General features: G+C 42.9%; 3 protein-coding genes and 1 pseudogene across 3 annotated transcripts; all 4 read right to left on the reverse strand.

The window, feature by feature from the left end:
- Positions 1 to 446: 446 nt before the first annotated feature.
- Positions 447 to 1,190, reverse strand: LOC146573354 (E3 ubiquitin-protein ligase TRIM68-like). Its single transcript, XM_085278749.1, has one exon. It carries the CDS (start codon positions 1,188 to 1,190, stop codon positions 447 to 449), a length of 744 nt encoding a protein of 247 aa, XP_085134875.1.
- Positions 1,191 to 3,133: 1,943 nt separating this feature from the next.
- LOC146573355 (uncharacterized) lies at positions 3,134 to 8,655 on the reverse strand. The gene is made up of 7 exons (XM_085278750.1): positions 8,525 to 8,655; positions 6,730 to 6,787; positions 6,262 to 6,335; positions 5,914 to 5,999; positions 5,711 to 5,826; positions 4,467 to 4,502; positions 3,134 to 4,128 (listed from the first exon to the last, which is right to left on the reverse strand). The coding sequence occupies exons 5-7, from the start codon at positions 5,824 to 5,826 to the stop codon at positions 3,399 to 3,401; spliced, it is 882 nt and encodes a 293-aa protein (XP_085134876.1). The 5' UTR covers positions 5,914 to 5,999; positions 6,262 to 6,335; positions 6,730 to 6,787; positions 8,525 to 8,655; the 3' UTR covers positions 3,134 to 3,398.
- Positions 8,656 to 12,224: 3,569 nt separating this feature from the next.
- LOC146573356 (zinc-binding protein A33-like) lies at positions 12,225 to 13,977 on the reverse strand (annotated as a pseudogene).
- A 4,928-nt stretch (positions 13,978 to 18,905) lies between these two features.
- On the reverse strand, positions 18,906 to 21,628 carry LOC146573357 (uncharacterized). The gene is made up of 4 exons (XM_085278529.1): positions 21,505 to 21,628; positions 20,643 to 20,776; positions 20,334 to 20,369; positions 18,906 to 19,626 (listed from the first exon to the last, which is right to left on the reverse strand). Exons 2-4 carry the CDS (start codon positions 20,774 to 20,776, stop codon positions 18,906 to 18,908), a joined length of 891 nt encoding a protein of 296 aa, XP_085134655.1. The 5' UTR covers positions 21,505 to 21,628.
- Positions 21,629 to 25,136: the final 3,508 nt, after the last annotated feature.

Below are 25,136 nucleotides of genomic sequence, written 5' to 3' on the forward strand. Positions count from 1 at the left end.
TACATTTCAATTCCTTTAATTTTAAATATGTTTATATTGTTTATCCTGTAAAATAGTCAGATGTCTATTCATATTAATGTACAGAATTCACCTGCTTGCTGCTACTACTGCACATTCACCCAGTGTATATACTATATATATATATATATATAATGTTCTTCCTCTACACCCCCCCCCAAATTTTTGCACATGTCGAGGAGCGTGTCAGGCCACATTTCACTGTGTGTTATACTTGTATAACTATGCATGTGACAAATAAAGAACCTTGAACCTTGAACCTTGCCTCCCATTCTACTTATAGAAACTCGAGGAAACACAAGTAATCCAAGTATTCTTTTACTGGAATACCAGAGGATGCACCGAGCAACAGGAGCTTCAAGTTCACAGTGTGGTTTGGGATAAGGCCGGGAAACCTGACCTTATTACTCTGGTGCTGTGGGGCCGGTCTAAGCCTTAGCTTTGTACTCGTATCCGTCTCTCAGCCTCACAGTCCAGAAACCGTCCCCAGGACTCAGTGTGATTTGAGCCTTCCTGTTGCTCGACTCTGTGGCCACTCCCACAGTCCACTCGGTCTTTCCTTTAACCTGAACCTCAAAGTAAAATCTGCCAGAAGAAAAACTCTGCTCTCCTAAAACATTGATGCAGTAAGAAAATCTCTCTGGGTTGTCTGGAAGCTTCTGCCTCACGTCACTATCGTGAACTTGTTTCCCATCATCAGACAGGACGAGGTAAGGATTTGCTGTGTCTGGATCAAACGTCACGTCCACTGCGTAGCTCTGGACCCGCCTCAGCTCGAACCTGGCGAGCATCTTGGGTACTTTCTCCTTCATCTCCTCAGAGAGTGGCTCCTCCAGCTGAAGCACAGAGAGCAGCTCCACCTCCGTCTTCCTCTTCTTCAGCTCACGGATGTCCTGCTCCATCTTTCTGATGAAGCCTTCAGCCTGCAGCTCTGTTTGTCTCTGCTTCTCTCTGATGGCCTCCGTGAACTTCTCGACATACTCCTTCAGAGCAGCAAAGACCTGAACGCCATCTGTCATCTCTCTGTCTGCGTCCTCTTTACCGAGCTCCACTGAGCGTTTGAGCTCCTCAATCTTCATTCGCATCTCCTCGATCGTCTGCAGGATTTCAGCCTCCATCTTCACCAGTTTCTCTCCTTTACTCATTTCCTCCAGAGGATGATTGAATTTCATGCAGGCTGAAATTTGTTCCAGCCTCCAGTTTTCTAACAATAAACCACATTACTGCCATCATACATCCAACAAACCAGAGAAACAGTGAAGTAGTTACTACCAGATGAACCTCATTCATCAACTTTAGTATTTTATATCCTCCAGCACCATAGATACACAAATACATGTCATGAGCTTGTTAGCATCAGTAAGAAAGACGAGCCCAAACTCTGACACGGACAAACAGCTGCATGAACACATGCTAAAGCTACTTGGACATGGAGTCGCTATTTCACTGTGGTGGAGAGGCTTGTGTGGCTAATAAGCAACGTTGTGTTTTATTTTGAATCAGAAAAGTGAGAAAAATATTTAATCATGTAATCAATGCAGATGAAGCTAGTTGTTACCATGAAAAGTGTGAGATTTATAAGAAGGGAACAATTTAAGCAGGTTTTGTTGTGGATTTTTTTGATGACCTGGAAGCTCCCGACCATGAATGGAGGGTTTCACCCCAAGTCCAGCATCTTGAGGCTGTACGCTAAGCGGAAGGAAGGAGGCCGGGGACTGGTGAGTGTCAGCACCACAGACCAGGATGAGACAACAAACATCCACGAATGCATCAGTAAGATGGCCACGACCGTCCGTGTGCTCAGTGAATACCTCAGGAAGCAGAAACCCAAGAAAGAGGAGGAAGAAGAGGCACCAACATGGCAGGACAGGAACAAGCTCTGAGCACAAGATCCATAGAGGCTGGGGTCTATCACACCAGGCAAGACCCCAGGTGCAGGCTGTGTAAAGATGCCCCAGAGACAATCCAGCACATAACAGCAGGGTGCAAGATGCTAGCAGGCAAGGCATACATGGAACGCCATAACCAAGTGGCCGGCATAGTGTACAGGAACATCTGTGCCGAGTATAACCTGGAAGTCCCGAGGTCAAAATGGGAGATGCCCCCAAGGGTGGTGGAGAATGACCGAGCTAAGATCCTGTGGGACTTCCGGATACAGACGGACAAAATGGTGGTGGCTAACCAACCGGACATAGTGGTGGTAGACAAACATGAGAAGACGGCCGTAGTGATCGATGTAGCGGTTCCGAATGACAGCAATATCAGGAAGAAGGAACACGAGAAGCTGGAGAAATACCAAGGGCTCAGAGAAGAGCTCGAGAGGATGTGGAGGGTGAAGGTGACGGTGGTAATCGGAGCACTAGGTGCGGTGACTCCCAAGCTAGGCGAGTGGCTCCAGCAGATCCCGGGAACAACAGCGGAGATCTCTGTCCAGAAGAGCGCAGTGCTGGGAACAGCTATCAAACGGTTTGTGTCATGACCCATAAACTTTGATCAAGTATTATTCACATGTATATGATAAGTTTATGCCACCTTTTGATTTGCACTGCTTGTAGTGAGATTTAATAATTAGAACTGATGTGTAACTTCATGTTATGGCCGACTGTGACAAAGCAAAGCTGGCCCATCTGAAGATGGTGGCCGGCCTGACCCCTGACCTGCATCTGTTGTTTTTGTCTGGATGAGAAGGAGGGGAAGTTACCCATCAGCAGCTGCAGGAGTTATGGAGGGTCAGAGGTGACATGGGGCTCTTTTCTGTCTGTGCTGACGGCTCTACACCCGGGCTTTGCTCAGCTTGCTGCTCTGTGTGTTGTAATGTTTCAGTGTTCATGTGATTCTGTTTCAATAACTCTGCTGTTTCCAGAGGATCCTTTTGAGTGATTTGATTGTAATTGGCTGGATCTCCACACCGCTGGCTGGAGGAGGTTACCATGTTGGCTTTAAAATCTGGGAGCCGACAGTTTGTATGACAGAGTTTCTGTGGAGTGACCCATGAATAGAAAATCTGCAGCATCTTTACCTCAAACTTCATATTTAATCATAGAAACAGAAAATACAACATCGAGCTTTAAAAGAAGGACAGACCAGATCCAAGCTGTGACATGTTTTGATGCAGCTTATTAAGCTTTAATCAGAGACAGTATCAGAGGCTATAAATGGATTACACTCTACACACACTGTTTGTGTTTCAGTTCACACAATCAGAGGCGCCGACAGTATCGTGGACCAGAATGACCAGAGTGCACGATGCAGCTGTGATTTCAGGAGCACATGTTAATCTTGCTGTGACGAACACACACATTTAAAGTTAGACATGGATGGATCTTCCTCTCTGCATGTTACTCTTCTTCTTGGTCTTATTCTCTTTCTCCCCTTGGTTGCTAAACATTTGTAATACATTTATGTGCAACAGCACCATTGGTATTGCAGATAAGACACTTCATTTCATCCATTTCTTGCTGCCTGTAGCATCGGAATATATGCTTTAGACCATTTGACTTTTTTTCTTCCTCCTTTGTCCCTTCTTCTGCGATTGCATACCCAAGCCTCTCAAGTGATCCACGCAGTTCATTCACACGATTATTATTATTATTATCAGGTCTAAATACATCTGAAAACACAACAACATAATTCTTCCAGTTCCTTATCGCTGGTATTTTACTGAGAATATTCCGAGTATTCCCTGGGTTGGTACATGTGTCATCACATGGGGAGGCACGGACGTAGAAAACCATCAGATCATCTTTGGAGTTTTTCCTAATTTTGTCCGAATCTTTGAAATAGTCCAGGGTTCGGGACTCAGCATGAGCAGCCTGAGCAAACAGGATTTCATTTTCACAATTAAATTTTTTAATATCAGCCCATGTGTTTATCTTTTCACGGCATCTTGCATCCAAGACATTCTTCCACTGTACACGTCCATTAGGACACTGATATTGAACATTAGGCCATCTCAGCACTGTGGCTGCCACCACTCTGTTACCTATGTATACGTCACAGTTTAGAATCTTCGTCCTCACAGCTTCACCATCATCATCAGTGACTTTGTTCATATCAAACTTGTCTTTATTGCGTGGGACGCTCACGGCCACACTGAACATGGGAAACTGTCTGTCGAAGTAAACAGAGAATATTCACCTGTAAAACATTTTCTTTATAAAGTGCAGATTAAAGTATCCAGAGTATTAAACCAGACAAAGTGAGTTCAGTCTCATTTTGCTGAGGAAACCAGTCTATTTCTTTTTTTGGATTTTTTTTATTTTTTTAAGCCCTGAAATTGAGAACAACTTAAACATCCAGTTACAAATAACAGTGAGTATGTAATGCTGCATTTGTTCTTTCAGTCTCTGCTTCTACATGTAGTTCTAAATATCTCTGTTTCTGCCACGTTACTATAAAGCACACTGTAAGTACTGTGCTGCAGATTAAAGTAAACCTTTGTTACTGACCTGTTGCCATCTGCACCAATGTAGCTAGGTGTGTACCTGCCAAAAGACACACACACAGGTTCTGATGTTGATTTCACTTGGAAAGATTTACATGAAACCACAACAATGTTGGTTTGTTTCCCTGAGAGTTTGGACAGAGTTAAACAGAGGCTGATCTGTGTTACAGTCCAGTGTGTTGAGATATTCGATTTGTGTACTCAGGTTTTGAAACGTGTTGGAGTGCATTATTGTTGTTGTTATTTAACTGGGACGCAGTATGTTAGTCGTCACCACAAGGGGGCACAGTTCCACTGTGAATGAACGTATGCTGTGACATCACACCACTGATCAAGTAAGCGAGCGGTCACAGGAATGGTAGCCTTGAAAGAAAGGATGTGTTAAGAAGTCCCCCTGCCCGGTCAGGCGTTACCTGCACGGAAGGAGCATGACGGTAGAAACAATCCATCAGCCAATCAGAGTGTGCACCCGTAACCATAGCAGCATTTGAGTGAGCAATTGTGTCCACTAGAGGGTGATGTTGACCCACAAATGAGAAATTTAAACTAAATTGGCTATAATTCTGTTTATGCCATCCTGTAATGTTGTTATGATAATCCTTTCATGGTATCTGTTTCTGCTCATGCTTAATCTTGTTTGGTGTTCTCTTTATTATTTAACGTGAGAGATGCTGTAACATCCTATAACAGGATCTCTCTGAAACGTGATTCTGCACTGTTCCCTGGTAATAAGGCCCGGTCAGAGACAAGGAACGATGTCACAGTATTAAAGAACTTTATTTATAACTGGCACACACTGAACACACACTCTAGCTGGTGTGTAGGGATGTGCTTCTGAAATTAGTACAAATAAGAAATAAAATAAACATCTCTTTCACTGATTATGCATCCATAACTTGTCTGCAGCAGCGTTACTCTCCGACTACGCTCTCAACTGATAGTTTCTATCGTCAACTGCTGGGATGATGCTCCTCCCATGCAGGTAACGCATGACCGGACAGGAGGACTTTCTAACAGGATGTATTGTGTATGGATGTGTTTCCAGAGAAGTAAACAATATTTTCCCTTCGAGTTGACACTGCACTGCTCAACACAGTGTGATACAGCTTTTATTAGCATATTAGCCACATGTTACTCTGTATTCTTTTTCACACCTTGCTAGTTTCTTTGTTAAAAACAGCTGCTGTAAACATCATCATCATCATCATGTTCAGTTTTTCTTCTGTATTTCACAGAACGTTCACTCACCTGTTCAGAATGTCATCTACAATTGGTGCGAGCTGGTTTGGGTCAATAACAGTCTCACCGTTTCTAACGGTCATCAAAACAAGGACGGCTACAGAAACCCAGTAAGGAGCAGCCATCTGAGTGGGTTTAACAAGGATGGAAAAATTAGATGAGTGAATATATAACAGTGTCCAAATATCTGCAGACTATTCTCCAAAACTCACCGTATTTCACCAGCTTATCAGCTCCTCTCTTTCAGGAGATGTTTGTCTAAAAATTCAAGTGTCTGTAACAAAAAACATTTCACAGTCTACAGGATGTCAGGACTAAATGAGAGTTTTAGGCTCAGTTTCACAGACATGAGTTTGGTCTTAGTCTAAACATTTTTTCAGTGCAGATTTTCACTGAACTTTTGTTTTACTCTAGAATGACTCTGAAAAAAAACTGTCTGCCTGTTTGCTATGTTTACTGTTGTTAAATTTACTCATCACTTTGAGATGATGAAAAAAAAAATTTCTCTGTGGTTTATTCTGAATTCTAATCAATATTGTGCCAGTTTAAACCTTTGTTACCTGCAGTGGTGGAGAAAGGTCTGAGTGATGCTGGAGGCTCTGTTCAGGACGAGATGCTGCTGCAGTGGATGCAGCTACAAGGAGAAGACACCTTTATAGAGGGCAGGCTGATGATGGCCAAACCCTCTGAATGGCTTCATGCCCTTATTTGAACATGTCTTTAAGCCATGGCTGTGGGAGGAAGACACACCCACACCCACACGCACACACATACAGAGACTTGTGTTTCAGGATAACTTTTAGCAGTGGGAGCTGCTGACAGCCTCATGTCACTCAAAGCAGCACAGCTTTAAAGCTTAACACACTTTAACACTCTCACCCCAACAGTCACCCTGCTCTCGGTTATTTGTCTCAAATGAAAGCAGAGGTTTCTGAAAACAAGCAGGAAGCAGATGAGCGGAGACGTTGTGATCATAAATCTGTTGCGACAGCCTCAGTTGTGCGAGCTGTAACCTGCTTAGTCATTACCAGATAAAGATGAAGACTTCTGCTTGGTGGATGACTAGTTCTTCTGGTCATCATGCATCTTGAAATAAAGAAAAACAACAAATTGTGACTGGGGCACAAGCTTATGTATTACTTTTTCATAAAACTGTCATGATGCTGTTACAGACTCAATCTTATAAACCAGGCCATCCTAAAGACCAAAACAGGGTCAGAATAATCATCGTTATGGAGTGAAAAACGTTTGAGTCTTGATGATGACAAAAGCATCCAATAAAGAGTCATTTGTGTGCAGCTGGTGACACAGTAAAAATCCTGACTGCCTACACATAACCCAAAAGTTGATTCTGTTCATCTGGATGTTTTCAGTGGGAGAAACGTTTCATCACTCACCCACTCCTTCAGTCTCAGCTGACTGCAGGTTTCCAACCTTATAAACAGCACATTTGACTGGAACCAGCCCAGTGATGGAACAATGGCTGGGAGGTCAGGTTATGATCATTAATATGCAAATTGTCATGACCACTGATCAATGGCCATGAGTACCAGTCACACAGAGAGTTGGGGAATGGCTGCAATCATAGCACTGTAAGATGGTGACAGATGTATCCTTAATGATAATGATAATAATAATATTTTAAGTAATAATATTTTTTTCTCTTTGTAAGGTGACCTTGGGTTTTAGAAAGGCACCCTATTATGATGATGATTATTATCAAATGATAGAATAATTAGAACAGGCCTCACCCACCCTTGAAACTGCTTGTCAGATACTTTTGAACCTCTCAAATAGAGGGGACTGTCCTAAACAGGTAATGTAGTATTTTTGAATAAAGCTGAAAGTCCACACCTCACATCTTTACTGTGTGGTGAAAACACGGAGTAATTCTGGGCCACATAAACTACACGGGTAGTGAGTCTGAGAGCTTTAATGATATGAAAATCCAACAACATGTAACATTTACCCCAAACCAGTACCACCCAGTAAAAATCCACTCAGGTCTGTCCTTTGTTGAACTTGGTCTATTGGAAATGTCCCTGCAGTGTGTAAACTCAGTTGTTCTAAATCTTGCTCACATTTTCAACAAACTAGTAAAACTTAAATTATTAAACTCATCATTGTGACGCGAGTAATGACCGTAGACATTTGACCATAAAGCAGAAACAACAGTTCAACTCAAAAGAAGAAGTTTGAAGTGTTACCTTGAAAAACTTAAGAAGTGCACTAAAGAAACTCACCAACACTAACACAACACATAGTTTATCATCTTCCTGTTTCCAGGTGACAATGAGCGACAGCACACGAGTAACACTAACGAGTAAGTGTGTAACACTCAGTGTTGGTCAAGTTACTTAAAAATAGTAAATAGTTACTAATTACTGATTACTTCTCCAAGAAAGCAATCCAATTACTTTACTGATTACTTATTTTCAAAAGTAATTAGTTGCTTCATTACTTTGTATTTTTTTTTAAATATGATACACAACCTGAATATGTAATGAAGCAACAGACCTTTCAGCCCCATTCTATTTTTTCTGCTTAATCATCAAATGAAATGTAATCAAATGAAAAAATCTCTTTTTAAAATTGTTTTATTAGCTTTAATCTTTTAACTTACTGCACATTGCATTAGGCAACAATTATATTATATGCAACAGTCTTTGACTTGAAGAAATGTGTTTAACATTTAAACCTATTTCCTGCATAATCCAGCATATAAAATAAAATCATGTTTTGTGTTTACACTCTTTCAAATAGATGCAAATACAACACAGCAGAAAAGAATTAAAATCATAGATCTGTCTAATCTATTGTCACCTGTTTAGCAGGAGTGGGGCGGGTGGAGGTTTGCCCACAGCGGTCATGTCAGTGGGAGGATCCGGGGTTTCTCTGTCACATTCCCGTGGCAGCGTGCTCGCTGCTTGGTCAGAAGTTTAGGATTTTTTTCGCTGTAAAAAGAAGTTTCAGACACTTTTTACAGAATCAAACTCAAAGTAATGTGAGTACTTCCACACTTTAAACGATGCATGGTCGTACTCTCTCCATCACGCCATGTTATCCATTGTTGATCTGCACACGTCTGTTGCTGCCATGGACACGACCCACGCGGAACTGCAGTCGAACGAATCACTTAACAAGTATGTTAAGCAAATAGTGCTGATTTGTTCACTGGACGGGATGGACATGTGTCGATATATGGCACTAGTGACTTGCTATACATGAGCAGTGCACGCTGAGATGGTGGGGTCTCCTCACCAATCAGGAGCCACAGCATCACAGCTGCTCCTGCACACAGTGCATGCACTCTTCTTCCTCCATATTCTCCTATTGACAGCAGACATAAAGAAAGGATGACTGCAAAGCCACTGGAGGCAAAGCACCTCTGAAGCAGCGACCCGAAAGAGTACCAGAAGCCTCACTGCTACAGGCCCTGGCCCGTGGTTCTCTGAGAGGTCTGCTGTTAGCAGAAATCCTCCAAGCTGCTCATATGCAAACTGCTCCTAATGGGCCTGGTGTAAGAGATTACTCAGGACTTCAAGACCGACCAGCGCTTCCAGTGCTCCACCATCATGGCTCTGCAGGAGGCCAGCAAGACCAGGAGGCCTGGTCAGCCTCTTCGACAACACCAGCCACGCCAAGAGGGTCACCATTAGGGATGGGTATCGAAACCCGGTTCTTGTTGAGAACCGGTTCCCACGGTTTCAATTCCTTGGAATCGTTTGCCATTTTTGCAAACGATTCCAACTAGGGCTGGGTATCGTCACTGATTTCTAGAATCGATTCAATTCCGATTCACAAGGTCCCGAATCGATTCGATCCACGATTCGATTTAATTCGATTCGATTCGATTCGATTTGATTTAAATCTGGGAAATTTTGACAGTCAGAAATATTATAATTCAGATCAGCACATTTACATATTTTTGTATCAATAAAAAGGAAGCTGACACACGCAAGACTTTATCACAGGTGTGAGCGTCACAGCAGATGCCTTTGTGTCAAAGTAGCTGAAGATAAAACAGAAAAACATGAAGGTGGTTTTCCTGGCCTGGGATTTTATAAAAATATTCTGCAGTACATCAAAAACGAAAGAAAACCATTAATCAACATATGAACATCACCTCTGAAGTTACAGCGGTTTTATTAGAGACACGGTTAAGCGTTTTGCATTTTGAATAATTTTAAAAAGTTTAAATTTGTTCAGTATTGAACAGCAGAAATGAGGTTTTCTTTTCGGAAGAATATAAAAGGGAAAAAAACAGCGGCCGACAGCCTGTAAGCAACAGTAGACTGGTGCGTAACAAGCAAGCGAATAATGAAGAAAGCGAAACTGTTCTTGAAGTACAGAGAGAGAGAGAGAGAGAGGGGGGGGGGGGGGGGGAGAGAGAGAGAGAGAGAGCTGCGCATCGCGATGGAAGCAAAACAGTAAAAGTCAGAGTGAATTCATGACGATGTTTATGTGAAGCGTTTGGATCTTCTTTTGCTGCTGGTTCGGTCAATATTGTTTGGAGAGAGATCAAACTAACAGCTTTAGAATCGGCTCATAAAGGGCGTGAACACAAAGCGCGGACCCGCCGACAGATCAGAATCAGCGAGCTGTCGGCTTTCAGCCCCGACCGTGAGAAAGGCGACATCTAACTGATTCTGATCCGCGGGTCGCGCTGTGTGTTTAAGTCTATGTGCAGAAGCCGTGTTCCTGCTCTCATTTACTGTCTTAACTGTTTGGTGGTTCTTGAAATTTTGTGAGATGTCACCAGAGATTCTGGCATTTCGGGCAAAATAAATTTATATTAAAAAAATCGATTCAGGATTTTAATGAATCGATTTTACGTTATCCAAGCCAGAATCGATTTTAATCGATGAATCGATTATAAAAACCCACCCCTAATTCCAACGTCACCACGTTGCAGAGCGTCATTTACCTGACAGGAAACACGGCGGCTCAAACGCTCAAAAGTTTGGTTATACTTTACGAGAACGGATGACAACAGGACAACTTGCAATACTGGCAAAGTAGATATTTCATTTAAGGAAACACTACGAATATGCAAAAGCATTTGCTCACAAAACACACGATGACCTTAAATGAATGTCGTGTTTTTAATTCCGCTCCGGACTCGTGAATCTCAACCCAGCAGCAGCGGTAACGTTTGCACGTCCTCTCCCGTTAATGCGGCAGGTAAATAATCAACTAACAGTGCATATTATGTTAGCGCGATCTGCCTTATTACAAACCTGCCATTACTGTGCATTTAGTGACCATGATGAGACAGAGTCTGGCTCAGATGCTGGCAGTTCTCGCTGCAGTCTACCGGTAGCGTCTCCTTTCAGGCAGGATAGACGAATGTCACCGAGCAGTGACTCAGTTTGTGGTCAAAGGCTTGCACCCATTGGCCACAGCAGATGTAAGTGAATGTGTTTAATTGTAGGCAGGGACATTACTGTATATTCTTGTGTAATTGCTACAGAATAATTTATGTTATACTTTGTTATTGCTACAGAAGAATATTTATTTTATTATTTTACATTTACAATTTTTTTTCCTGGGGTCCCTGTGACACCCCATTGAAGAGCCGCAGGCTGGATCTCTTAAGATCTCACTGCTGGGTTTGTAAGGCCATGTTACTCCTAAATTTCTATCTTGTTCAAAGAGAAGATATAAAACAAAGTTCTAAGCTAATCGACCTTAGTGTTCTCCTTTTTTAAAAAGAATCGATAAAGAATCGAATCATTAAATAGAATCGAAAATGGAATCGGAATCGTGAAAATCTTATCAATACCCATCCCTACACTTCACACACTAATGCTGCCAGCACAGTACTCTCTCTACTGTAGCCATTAGCTTAGCGGCTAGCTGACGCTTTTCTGCTAACAAGATGTCCGACTTTCCTGACTTCCGGCTGAGCAGGATGAATTCTGTGCATGCGGATTAAGGTCACATGATCAAGGTCAACAGCAAGTGTCTCTGGAAGTCCACTGCTGATTGGCCAAGTTACATGATAACAGTCTGCCTAAGAAAACACATGATTAAATTATTTACATCACAAAACATCCAAAAATACTTTACCCTGCTTTGTGGGTGGGACTACTTCTTAGCTTTAAACAGCTCCGGCTGAGCGGTTTGTACAAAGAAAAATAAAATCCAGCTGTAAAACAGTTCATCGTCATAATGTTTGTTTATCTGTTGTAGCAGACAAAGATTCAAATACATGATGTTTACTGGATTATCTGCTGAGTTTTTTCCAGGCTGAACTAGAACTTTAGTTTAAGCTTCAACAATGACGCCCTCTAGTGGCACAACTAGGAAATTATAGGTAGTTCAGTTTGACTTCAAATAGTTCTGATAAGTATAATTGTATCCATATACACAAAACTACATGCTTTCAGAGTTAGGATTAATAAATAAATAAATAAATAAAAAGGAAATGATTTCTTTATGATCCAGATGAGTTAAAGATCTCAACTGTACATAACGCCATCCTGTGCAGTTATGCTGCAAGCTTCAAACCCATAAACTGTTAGTTATCTGTTAGCACCAGATTTAACACCAACGGTAACTTTTGGTTACTGCTGGTGTTACCAAAAATCAACCTGTGGTTGTACTCGTATCCATCTCTCAGCCTCACAGTCCAGAAACCGTCCCCAGGACTCAGTGTGATTTGAGCCTTCCTGTTGGTCGACTCTGTGGCCACTCCCACAGTCCACTCGGTCTTTCCTTTAACCTGAACCTCAAAGTAAAATCTGCCAGAAGAAAAACTCTGCTCTCCTAAAACATTGATGCAGTAAGAAAATCTCTCTGGGTTGTCTGGAAGCTTCTGCCTCACGTCACTATCGTGAACTTGTTTCCCATCGTCAGACAGGACGAGGTAAGGATTTGCTGTGTCTGGATCAAACGTCACGTCCACTGCGTAGCTCTGGACCCGCCTCAGCTCGAACCTGGTGAGCATCTTGGGTACTTTCTCCTTCATCTCCTCAGAGAGTGGCTCCTCCAGCTGAAGCACAGAGAGCAGCTCCACCTCCGTCTTCCTCTTCTTCAGCTCACGGATGTCCTGCTCCATCTTTCTGATGAAGCCTGCAGCCTGCAGCTCTGTTTGTCTCTGCTTCTCTCTGATGGCCTCCGTGAGCTTGGCCTCACCTTTCTCGACATACTCTTTCAGAGCAGCAAAGACCTGAACACCATCTGCCACATCTCTGTCTGCGTCCTCTTTACCGAGCTCCACTGAGCGTTTGAAGTCCTCAGTCTTCAGTCGCATCTCCTCGATCGTCTGCTGGATTTCAGCCTCCATCTTCACCAGTTTCTCTCCTTTACTCATTTCCTCCAGAGGATGATTGAATTTCATGCAGTCCCAAAGTAATGAAAGGCAGACCATGTCATGGTCCTGGGTCGAGTGACCCAGTGTGGGAGTTTTGTCTCTTTGGTATTCAATTGTGCCCTAGTTTAGTTCATCTAGTTTATTTTGATATCGCTGTTGAGTCCTTTGTTTCTTAGTGTTTATGTCATCTCCTCCTGTGCGCAGTCTCCCTGGTTCGTGCATCTACCTGTCATGCGTCATGTCTGTGTGGTTATGTTTAGTTCATGTCATGTCTAGTCTCCATGTTTCCTGTTTTACTTTGAAAGTCTGTGTCTATTGTCAGTATATGTAGTTTCACTTTCCCAGTCCTGTCATTAGGTTCATGTGTATCAGCTGTTCCCCCTCATGTGTTCCCACCTCCATGTCCTCACGGCCAGTCTGTACAATCATCGTCATGGTTTTCTGAGTCTCCTTAGTTTATCAGTATCTGTTTCCCAGTTTAGTTTAGGTTCAGTTTAGTCACGGTGTTTCTGCTTTGTTTTGAGACCTGTCATCAGCCACAATAAAGGCTCGCTTTCAGTTTAAGTTTATTCCGGTCTACTGTCTTATGTTCGCACCTGGGTCCACCACACACAGCACCGCACGGTCTGTCCCCTCAGATCGTGACAGACCATGCACACAATCGCCATCAGTTTGAAGCCTTCCCCATGGTGAACCTCCACCCGTCTACCTGGCCGTTGCTCTGAGCGTCTGAAGGCCTCGACCATCTCAGAGATCAGAGTGTTGACCTGCAGCTCGGGCTTTGGGTAGAGCATCTTCATGCAGACGGGACACTGGAACGGGACGTCAGGATCTGCGTATTTACACATGCAGGCTTTGCAGAAGTTGTGTCCACACGGCGTGCTGACCAGATCGGTGAACACATCCAGACCGAAGACAGAAGCTGATCTTCAGTCAGCAGACGGGCGGCAGCAGCCATGTTTGGAGACTGAGACGGGAAAGTTGTCAGGAATATTAAAAAGTGTCTAAGATGTTTACACAGCTGTTTGCATGTTTGTGTTTATTTGTTTGTCACTGCTGGAAGCGTCTTCATGGATCTGAGTGAACGATGAGTTTACACAACAGCAACAGTCTGGGTCAGTTGTAACAATAATGCAGATGTTACCACACTATTACTCTAACTTATATTAAACAAGTTGGGGCAACGACATCAGCAGAGAGAGGTTCACTGGTCACATTTGTATATGCGGTTAATGCCATTGGCAACACAATTCCTCCACTGTTTGTGTTCCCACACATACATTATGCAGACCTCTGTGTCAGAGATGGACCAGTAGGAAGTACTGGTAGTGGAAATAAATCAGGATGGGTGCAAGAAACAGATTTCCTCATCTTTCTGAAGCACTTTGCAAACCACACCAAGGTAAGCCAGGATAATGTGACAGACTTCATAACAACTTTGTACTTGAAAGTTGTCACAGCTCATTCGTTAAACATTTCTGAATGAATTTCAATCAATGATAAACCTTTTTTATTGTAAACAAATTAAATGATGGGGTTGAGTTTTGAAATTTACATTTATGTATGTGGAATTTTCCTAATAAGATGGAGCGGCCGAAGAGTGAACTGTCAAAAGTACTGAATATGACGTCACTTATTTATGTGCGAATGTTTAATAATTAACGTCAGTCATATATCCACAAACACAACAAGCTGAAAGTCAGTGAAATATGTGTGTGTATATATATATATATATATATATATATATATATATATTAGGGGTGCAACGATATTCGTATCGATATTGAACCATTCGATACAGTGCTTTCGGTTCGGTACGCATATGTATCGAACAATACAACATTTGTAATTTATTTTATCAACTTTCCTTCTGACGATGCTGTCTGTGTTGAGCGCTCAGTGAATCTGCGTTCGACTACTCCGCCTAGGCTGCACTGTCGAGCGCAGATCCACTGAGCGCTCAACACAGACAGCATAGTCAGGAGGAAGAGCACAGGGCAAGCTAGCGAGACAGAAGTTAAGCTCTCCTTTTAACATGGACCTCCCACACCCTCATTCAGATCTGGCGTTTGGAATTATTTTGGTTTTCATGTGACGTATGACCCTGAAGGTAAGCGAGTCATGGACTAAAGTAAAACAGTATGTTGGATGTGCCACGCAATGCTCAATTACATGGGTGTGAACTAGTGTGTTAGCGCAGTTAGCTCGTTAACGTGTTGGCCGTCTAGCCCCATGCACGGGGCGATCGGCGGTAGCTCGTTAACGGAGATTTGCCGTGTTGTGGCGTTAAGGTCATTTCAACGAGATTAACCTGAAAGCACTAGTGGGAACACAACGAATATGACTGCACATTTACGCCGACATCATCCTAGTGCAAAGACAAAAACAACAAGCATGCTACTAACTTTAGCCGAGTCATTTAGACAGCTGTTTAATATGCTGCTGAGAATATAGCCCAGAAGAAGCGTATAGTATAGCTTTTATTTTGGAAAGAGACATTTCTCTGTAATAAACTCTCTTTTCCAAAGATGAGTGATTCCTCAATCAGATACAGGGCTTGCAAAATCGCTAGCCCGACGTCCCGGAGCTAGCGATCTTTCCAGTCGGGCTACAAAAATCTCTCTGCCCTGCCCGTCGGGCTATTGTAGGAAAAATATATGTCAATGCTTTTGCATTCTTTCAGAAATGTAGCTGGGTAATTATGTCATTGGCATCGGTGAGCCACTGTCAATATGTGACATATTGAAATCGCGTTTGAATTTGCGCTTGTTTTTTTGCTTTCACTTTGCAATCGTGCGAACTGTGTATAGAGAGCGACAGCACTGATCTGTGAGTGATGATAATTTGCGCACCAATTCCTCTGACATCGTCTTATTAATCGTTAGCTTACTATGCAAACATGACAAGTGAAATCTCCCGCAGCTTAAACATGTGAGAGGTTGATCGCGCAGAGAATCGCTGAGCTTATGTGAGTGAGTGTGTAAAAGCATTTCAGTTCTGCTGAGCCAAATAAGACAGGTCAGGGTGAAGAAGTGACAGCCAAAGAAAAGCTTACCACAAAACGGAGAAGTTATGACAAATCAGACTATAAGGCAAAAAGAAAGTGCAGCTTTATGGTTTCATGGACAAAAGAATTTCTGTGGCTGCAATATGACGAGCTAAATAACCAGGGCTGCACATAAGTGGTCCACAGGTGCGCATTCGCTGTCAAAATAAAAAACGCGCACAAGGGTTAGGGTTAAATTTAAAAACTGTACTTTTGAGTTAAAATATATATTTATAATTTTAATAAATGACAAATTAAAAAGGCATGAACATTTTTTTGTATCGAAAAAATATCGAACCGTGACACCAAAGTATCGAACCGAACCGAACCCCTAATATATATATATATATATATATATATATATATATATATATATATATATATATATATATATATACATACATACCTGCAGAGGGTCAGGCAAGTCCTGAGGAGTCAGCTGAATGGTAAGAACAATCAGAATCAGAAAGGGTTTTATTGCCAAATGTTGAGCAGGTTTACAACATTAGGAAATTTCTGCGGTGCTTCAGTGCAAACATACTGTCATAAATTACGCTTAAATAGACATGAAAAAATAAAAGTAGGAATAAGAATTAAAAGTGCTACGTAGAAAGATATATACATGAGTGCAGGTGGTGATCAGTGCCAAACATGGAATGATGCAGTGAACACAGCGTAGGGTCATGTGTTAGTGGTGGGAACAGTCGTACGTTTATTGTTCATGAGTCCAAAAGCAGAGGGGAAGAAACTGTTCTTATGGCGAGAGGTTCTGGTGCGAATGGACCGGAGCCTCCTGCCTGAGGGGAGCAGGTCAAACAGACTGTGTCCAGGGTGAGAAGGGTCAGCTGAGATCCGAGCTCCACGCCCCAGTGTCCTGGAGGTGTACAGGTCCTGCAGAGATGGGAGTCTGCAGCCAATCACCTTCTCAGCAGAGCGCACAACACGCTGCAGTCTCTGTTTGTCCCTGATAGTGGCTCCAGCGTACCACACGGTGATGGAGGAGGTGAGGATGGACTCGATGATTGCAGTGTAGAACTGCATCATCGTCCGTGTTGGCAGGTTGAATTTCTTCAGCTGCCTCAGGAAGTACATCCTCTGCTGGGCTTTCTTGATGACGGAGGTGATGGTGGGCTCCCACTTCAGGTCCTGGGTGATGGTGGTACCCAGGAAGCGGAACGAGTCCACAGAGGTGATGGGGGTGTCAGACAGGATGATGGGGGGGAGTGGGGCTGTGTGCTTCCTGAAGTCCACAATAATCTCCACTGTCTTCTGGGCATTCAGCACCAGGTTGTTGTGGCTGCACCAGGACACCAGACGTTCAACCCAAGATCCGGGCTATCAACACCTACGCCCTACCCGTGATCAGGTACCCTGCTGGGGTAATAGGCTGGCCAAAGGAGGAGATAGAAGCCACTGACATCAAGACAAGAAAGCTCCTTACCATGCATGGAGGGTTGCACCCCAAGTCCAGCACCCTGAGGCTGTACGCTAAGCGGAAGGAAGGGGGCCAGGGACTGGTGAGTGTCAGCACCACAGTCCAGGATGAGACAACAAACATCCACGAATGCATCAGTAAGATGGCCACAACCGACCGTGTGCTCAGTGAATACCTCAGGCATACATGGAACGCCATAACCAAGTGGCCGGCATAGTGTACAGGAACATCTGTGCCGAGTATAACCTGGAAGTCCCGAGGTCAAAATGGGAGACGCCCCCAAGGGTGGTGGAGAATGACCGAGCTAAGATCCTGTGGGACTTCCAGATACAGACGGACAAAATGGTGGTGGCTAACCAACCGGACATAGTGGTGGTAGACAAACAGAAGCAGACGGCCGTAGTGATCGATGTAGCGGTTCCGAATGACAGCAATATCAGGAAGAAGGAACACGAGAAGCTGGAGAAATACCAAGGGCTCAGAGAAGAGCTCGAGAGGATGTGGAGGGTGAAGGTAACGGTGGTCCCCGTGGTAATCGGAGCACTAGGTGCGGTGACTCCCAAGCTAGGCGAGTGGCTCCAGCAGATCCCGGGAACAACATCGGAGATCTCTGTCCAGAAGAGCGCAGTCCTGGGAACAGCAAATGGTTTGTGTCATGACCCATAAACTTTGGTCAAGTATTATTCACATGTATATGATAAGTTTATGCCACCTTTTGATTTGCACTGCTTGTAGTGAGATTTAATAATTAGGACTGATGTGTAACTTCATGTTATGGTCGACTGTGACAAAGCAAAGCTGGCCCACCTGAAGATGGCGCCCGGCCCGACCCCTGACCTGCATCTGTTGTTTTTGTCTGGATGACGAGGGGAAGTTACCCATCAGCAGCTGCAGGAGGTATGGAGGGTCAGAGGTGACATCGGGGCTCTAGACCCGGGCTTTGCTCAGCTTGCTTTGCTTTGTGTTGTAATGTTTCAGTGTTCATGTGATTCTGTTGTGATTCTGTGTGATTCTGTTTATTCTTAGCTTATTAAGCTTTAATCAGAGACAGTATCAGAGGCTATAAATGGATTACACTCGCTCCACACACTGTTTGTGTTTCAGTTCACACAATCAGAGGCGCCGACAGTATTGTGGACCAGAATGACCAGAGTGCACGATGCAGCTGTGATTTCAGGAGCACATGTTAATCTTGCTGTGACCAACACACACATTTAAAAGTTAGACATGGATGCAGGAAAACGATGCAAAGCACGGGTTACATTTTCTGTTTTTCTTTTTCCCTCTTCTGGTTAATTCTGATGATTTTCTCTCATCACTCCTCTCTGGATGTTACCCTTCTGCTTCTTCTTGTCCTTACTCTTTCTCCCCCCTGACTTCTCCCAACATCAGATAGGTTACCAACCTAAAAAAGCAAATCTAAAATACATTCAAATGCAACATCACCATTGTTATTGCAGCTAAAGCACTTCATTTCATTTCCATTCATTTCTTGCTGCCTGAGGCATCGGAATATGTTCTGAAGACCATTTGACCCTGGCTGTGCGATTGCCTTCCCAAGCCACTTAAGTGATTCACCCAGGTTATTCATAAGTAGGTGCCCACTATCACGAGGTCTAAATACATCTGAAAACACAACAACATATTTCCTCCAGCTTGTTATTTCTTGTATCCTAGCGAGAATATGCTGATCGTCCTTGAGTTTCTTGTTGGTACATCTCTGATCACATGGGGAGTCACGGACGTAGAAAACCATCAGATCATCTGTGGATTGTGTTGCGAGTAAAGGTTGAAAATTCTCCAGGGTTCGAAACTCTGCATGATCAGCTCTGCCATACTTGATTGTATCAGCACCACACAACCTTTCAACTTCAGCCCATGTCATCTGCTTTTTACGACATTTCTGCAAAACATCGGTCCACTGTACACGAGCATCAGGACACTGATCGCGAACACTGGGCCATCTCAGCACTGTGGCTGCCATCACTCTGTCACCTTGGTATACATCACAGTCTAGAATCGTCTCCCTCACAACTTCACCACCATCAGTGACTCCATTCATATCAAACGTGTTTGTTTGTTCATTGTACGGGACGCTCACGGCCACACTGAACATGGGAAACTTTCTGTCAAAGCAAACAGAGAATATTCACCTGTAAAACATTTTCTTTATAACGTGAAGACAAAAGTATCCAGAGTGTTAAACCAGCCAAAGTGAGTTTAGTCTCCTTTTGCTCAGGAAATCAGTCTTTTTCTGACTTTTGGAAAATTGATTAAAATCTTTTGGTTGTTTTGAAAGTGTAACAGCAACACATCTTCATGCAGCTCAAGCATCAGGTAAGGAAATCCACAAAAAGTTGATTCTGTTCATCTGGATGTTTATAAGGTTGGAAACCTGCAGTCAGCTGACACTGAAGAAGTCAGCTGGATGATGATGAAACGTTTCTACCAGATGAACAGAATCGACGTTTGGGATAAAGTGTTCTACCACCTGCACCTCACCATTACACACAAACTGCTTTTGGCTGTGTTTGTGTGTTTATGCTCCTGCTTCAATAATCAACACTTGTTTTATTGATCTATAAAGTCTGCATGTTACATTGGCAGGTTGTGGTTAACGACAGTTTCATGTTCGTCTCACCAACACCCAGCGTGTCAGAGCTAAAGAACATAACAGAGACTATTATTGTCAATGACAGTGAGTTTGTAAAGATGCATTTGTTCTGTCAGTCTCTGCTTCTACGTGCAGCTCTGATGATCTCAGCTTGCTTCTGTTACTATAAAGCACACTGTAAGTACTGTGCTGCAGATTAAAGTGACCTTTGTTACTGACCTTTTGTTGTTTGCACCAATGTAGCTAGGTGTGTACCTGCCAAAAGATACAAACACAGTTTTGATGTTGATTTCACTTGGAAAGATTTACATGAAACCACAACAGTGTTGGTTTGTTTCCCTGAGAGTTTGGACAGAGTTAAACAGAGGCTGATCTGTGTTAGAGTCCAGTGTGATACAGTTTTAATAGCATATTAGCCACATGTTACTCTGTATGCTCACAGTTTGTTTGTTAAAAACAGCTGCTGTAAACATCATCATCATCATCATGTTCAGTTTTTCTTCTGTATTTCACAGAACGTTCACTCACCTGTTCAGAATGTCTTGTACAATTGGTGCGAGCTGGTTTGGGTCAATAGTAGTCTCATCATTTGTAACGGTCGCACCGTTTGTAACAGTCATCAAAAGAACGACCGCTACAAAAACCCAGTAAGAAGGAGCCATCTGAGTGGGTTTAGCAAACAGAGACACAAATACCAATAAGAAGACTGAATATATCACAGCTTCACATGTAATCTGTTCAACAAAACTGTCTCTAATTCTCTCAGATTATCAATTTATTTACAGAATAAACAGTAAATAACCCCAAACCCTAAGTACCAACTTATAACTGAATAAAGTCAATGTTAGAGAGGAGCAAGGGTCTTCAAAGTCACTGTACGCGGCTTAGTCAGCACGTTAAAGGTTAACGTTGAAATGTAAAAATTTCCATGTAATCTTAATTAAGAAAAATTGATTTTGTTGACAGTTATTGACCAAACACCAAAGCAAAGACTCGTGCCTACGGTGGCAGCAGTTCTTTAAGGGAAATTCTTTGTGTCATCGTGCTGCAGTTATCACCGTCAGGCAGAGTTTATTTAAAAAAGTCTATAAAGTATTTAAAAAAAGAAAGAAATGTTTTGCAGGACATCAGGACTAAACAAGACTCACAGAGATGGATTAAGTCTAGTCTTACAATAACATTTTTTAAATGGAGATTCTCACTGAAGTTTTCTTTTAGTCCAGATGTAAGCTTAACAAAACTGTCTGATTTTACTTTTATTGTATTTAAAGACAGATCATTTAATTTCCAACTCATCATTATTTTCACCATCTGTGAGATACTGAAAACGATTCCTCCGCCTGACTTAATAATCTAAACTATAATCTTCACCCGATAAAAGCTTTGTTACCTGCTGTGATGGAGAACGACTGCCTGATGCTGGAAGCTCTGTTTCCTTCTCTGGACGAGATGCTGCTGCAGCCGATTCAGTTACAAGGAGAAGACATCTTTATAGAGGCCAGGCTGATGATGGCCAAACCCTCTGCATGGCTTCATGTCCTTATTTGAACATGTCTTGAAGCCATGGGTGTAAGAGGAGAAGCTGCTTCAAACCTGTGTCAGAGCTCAACACAGGTGTTTACTTAGACTGAGCTCTAGTGGCGACATTTGATTCGTATCATCTTCATGTGATGGCAGGAAATCGAAGCATCAGAATCATCATTTTTAACTTGGGCCACAGTTGAGTGGACAAATTTTCAACAGGTCACCAGCCTATCATCAACACACACACACACACACACACACACACACACACACACACACACACACACACACACACACACACACACACATACACACACACACACACACACACACACACACGCCTGAGGTGGCAGCTGGACTACCAGCAGCTTAACATAAACCTTCATGCAGCTTAACGCCTCCGCCCTGCTCCGAGTTATTTGTCTCAAACAGCAGCAACGTTACTGCAAGCAAAAATAAAGCAGCTGAACAACGGAAACAACAACAAAGCAGAAGTGACTGATACAGAGCTGTGTGTTTAGAGGAAACAAACTGTAGATGCGATCCCACCATCAGTTGTGTTAGCTATGACTCGTTTAGTTGTTAACAGATGAAGTTGAAGATAAGATGAAGATTTCTGATTTGTGGTCGACTTATTCCTCTTTCCATTTTGCCTCTTTGTCACTTCATGAAATAAAGAAAAACACAGAAGTATGACTGGCCAACAAGCTTCTTTGTTGATGTAGGAGACGTGTTGGCTCACTGTGTCACTTCCTGTTAGAATACATGCTGATCTTTTGCGTTGCTTAAACTATGTGGATCAATTAATTACAAACTTTTCCACAGAGACTTATTTCATACATCACCAGCAAACTCTTATCCAGTGTTAGTTTATTGTGTTACTGGTAATATGGCCTTCAGCCATAAGGTGGAATGAGGAGACCATACACGAGCTCTACGACGTGCCTGTCGTCGAGCAGAGAGGGCACGGAAAAAAGGCCCAGTGTGTCCTTAGACACATGATGAAGTCGTGCAGCATATCAGGAATCTGTTAAGATGGCTAGAGCTGATCATTGCTGCACTGAACCTCTGGAACAGACTTCCAGCTGATATTTGCGCGTCAGAACCTATTCAAACTTTTAAAACACAGGCTTTTAATTTCCACAATCAACAGTTAACAAACACACCTTTCAGGTTTTCATGTGTTCTGAAACTGTTGTTGTCATTTGGCGCTATGTAAATAGAACTGAATAGAATAGAATAGGCCACATTTTCTCTGTTACAGTTTTTTCTGATTGCTTAAGCACATTTATTGTAACTATTGGCTAATTTTGCAAAACTCTTCACACAAATAAGAAAACCTGTCACCCAATCATCAAAACATTGTAGTTCTCTTGCAAAAGCAAACACAGCTAGATTAACTCTCCACACCTTCGTAAAAATGGTGTTTCCGTATCAAACAGTACACACAAGCCATCATCTACTAAGCACACAATGCGCCAACTGCACACTGATGGTATGAATATAAAACACATCTGGCTTTTGCTTTCTCTGTGCACAAGGTAGGCTATGTCAGTTTGAGCTCATACTTCTGTCATAGATCCATAAGCATAGAGGGATCCAAACTTCAAGTACTGCTGTTTATTCAAACACATCAAAACAAACACAAGTGTTCATTTCCAAGTATAGGATTATTTGCAATCGCCATAATGACTCTATGGGTTACTTGGTCTGCAGTGAACATGCTTCCTCTGCCCCAGCATCTGGTCATCTAGCAATTCTGTAAAGTAACAACTTCAGTATTTTTACATCAATGGTATTGGTGTGTTTCTCATTGGCATATGGCAGTGCTACAAATCTTTGTGCGAAGTGACTGTACTCACCGATTCTTATTTCAAGATGTCCTCATGATGCTTGCTACAGTGTAGCGGCTCGAGTTAGGCTGGACCCGTTGGCCAGCTACCCTCAGGGTCATTCCACGGTTGATTACATGGTCCACTATTGTAGCTCTGATGTCATCAGCAATTCTATTTCTTACTCTTCCTACCCTTCCTCTCCCCCCTCCTCGTCCTCCTCTCCCCCCTCCTCATCTTCCTCTCCCCCCTCCTCGTCTTCCTCTCCCCCCTCCTCGTCTTCCTCTTGCTCCTCCTTGTCCTTGTCGTCCTCTTCATCCTACTTCTTCACCTCCACGTCCTCTTCCTCGTCCTCCTCTCCCCCCTCCTCATCTTCCTCTCCCCCCTCCTCGTCTTCCTCTCCCCCCTCCTCGTCTTCCTCTTGCTCCTCCTTGTCCTTGTCGTCCTCTTCATCCTACTTCGTCACCTCCACGTCCTCTCCCCCCTCCTCGTCCTCCTCTCCCCCCTCCTCGTCTTCCTCTCCCCCCTCCTCGTCTTCCTCTTGCTCCTCCTTGTCCTTGTCGTCCTCTTCATCCTACTTCTTCACCTCCACGTCCTCTTCCTCGGCCTCCTCTACTTCTCACTCTTTCTGCTCCCTCCATTGTACTCCGCACACACAGCTTACCTGTATTATAGTGCTTAGGCTGATTGCAAAGTGAACTAATTATCTAAAACAGTTTTCACATGTGAAAGTGTGCCAGACAGTTGGCAAGTTAGTGTTAATGATAGCCATACATGTGTATACTTTTGCTAGGAGTTTTGCAAAGTGTGTGTTACAAAATTGCAAACTGAGTGCAAAGCAGTTTTTGTGCTTTTAGTTTTGCAAACTCAGTGAGTGGTTTTGCTATAAGTCTGAATAGTTTTAGAGATTGTGCTACAGGAATCACAGTTAGGGTTTAAGCATTCAGAAAAAACTGTAAACTCCATATTGAGCTCTATTGACAACTTCAGGGTTTTGCCGCCACCTTGTGGTGACACAGCTACAGGAGGCCTTAAAGTAGATCATGCGCTGAGGTCAGAGGTCACAGAACATCCAGCAGAACAGATGGACTAATGAGCTAAAAGTGTAACATGTTCCAGCTCTCTGAAATCAGACTGTCATCAGTGTTTGAGTTTCTCTTAAAGTCTTAAACCATCAGCTTGTTTTTCATCATCATGATTATTAATATTATTATTATGTAAATGTAAACACAGTCATATATATATATATATATAGATAGTCATTATAAATATGTTATATGTTACTTACAAAGCCAAACAACACAGGATATTCACGACGGTGTCTCTGGGAAACTGCATCCTTTAAACTGTGAGCTGCTCCCAGCAGGAATATGTCCGTGCAGGCTGAGCAGCAGCCTGTAGCTGTCAGAGCACTGAATGACACGCACTCACCTCCAGTTCAGCCTGATGAGGACAGTGCAAAGGACGACTGTGCTATTCCTCATTTTTTAAATATAATTCTTTTGTAATCATAGTTAAACGTTTTCACTTGACGACTGCACCTAATTCCTTTGTACTTGTTACAGTGACGATAAAGATGTTCTGATCCTGATGTCTCTCCAACCAAAACTGTTTATTCTTCCTTCACTCGCTCCCACAAATCATCAAACATCTTTGTTATTGTTGA

Source organism: Mchenga conophoros, linkage group LG6, assembly GCF_057382185.1.
Source record: "Mchenga conophoros isolate Kocher_MC1m ecotype Shallow Benthic linkage group LG6, M_conophoros_male_GT1.1, whole genome shotgun sequence".
NCBI lineage: Eukaryota > Metazoa > Chordata > Actinopteri > Cichliformes > Cichlidae > Mchenga > Mchenga conophoros.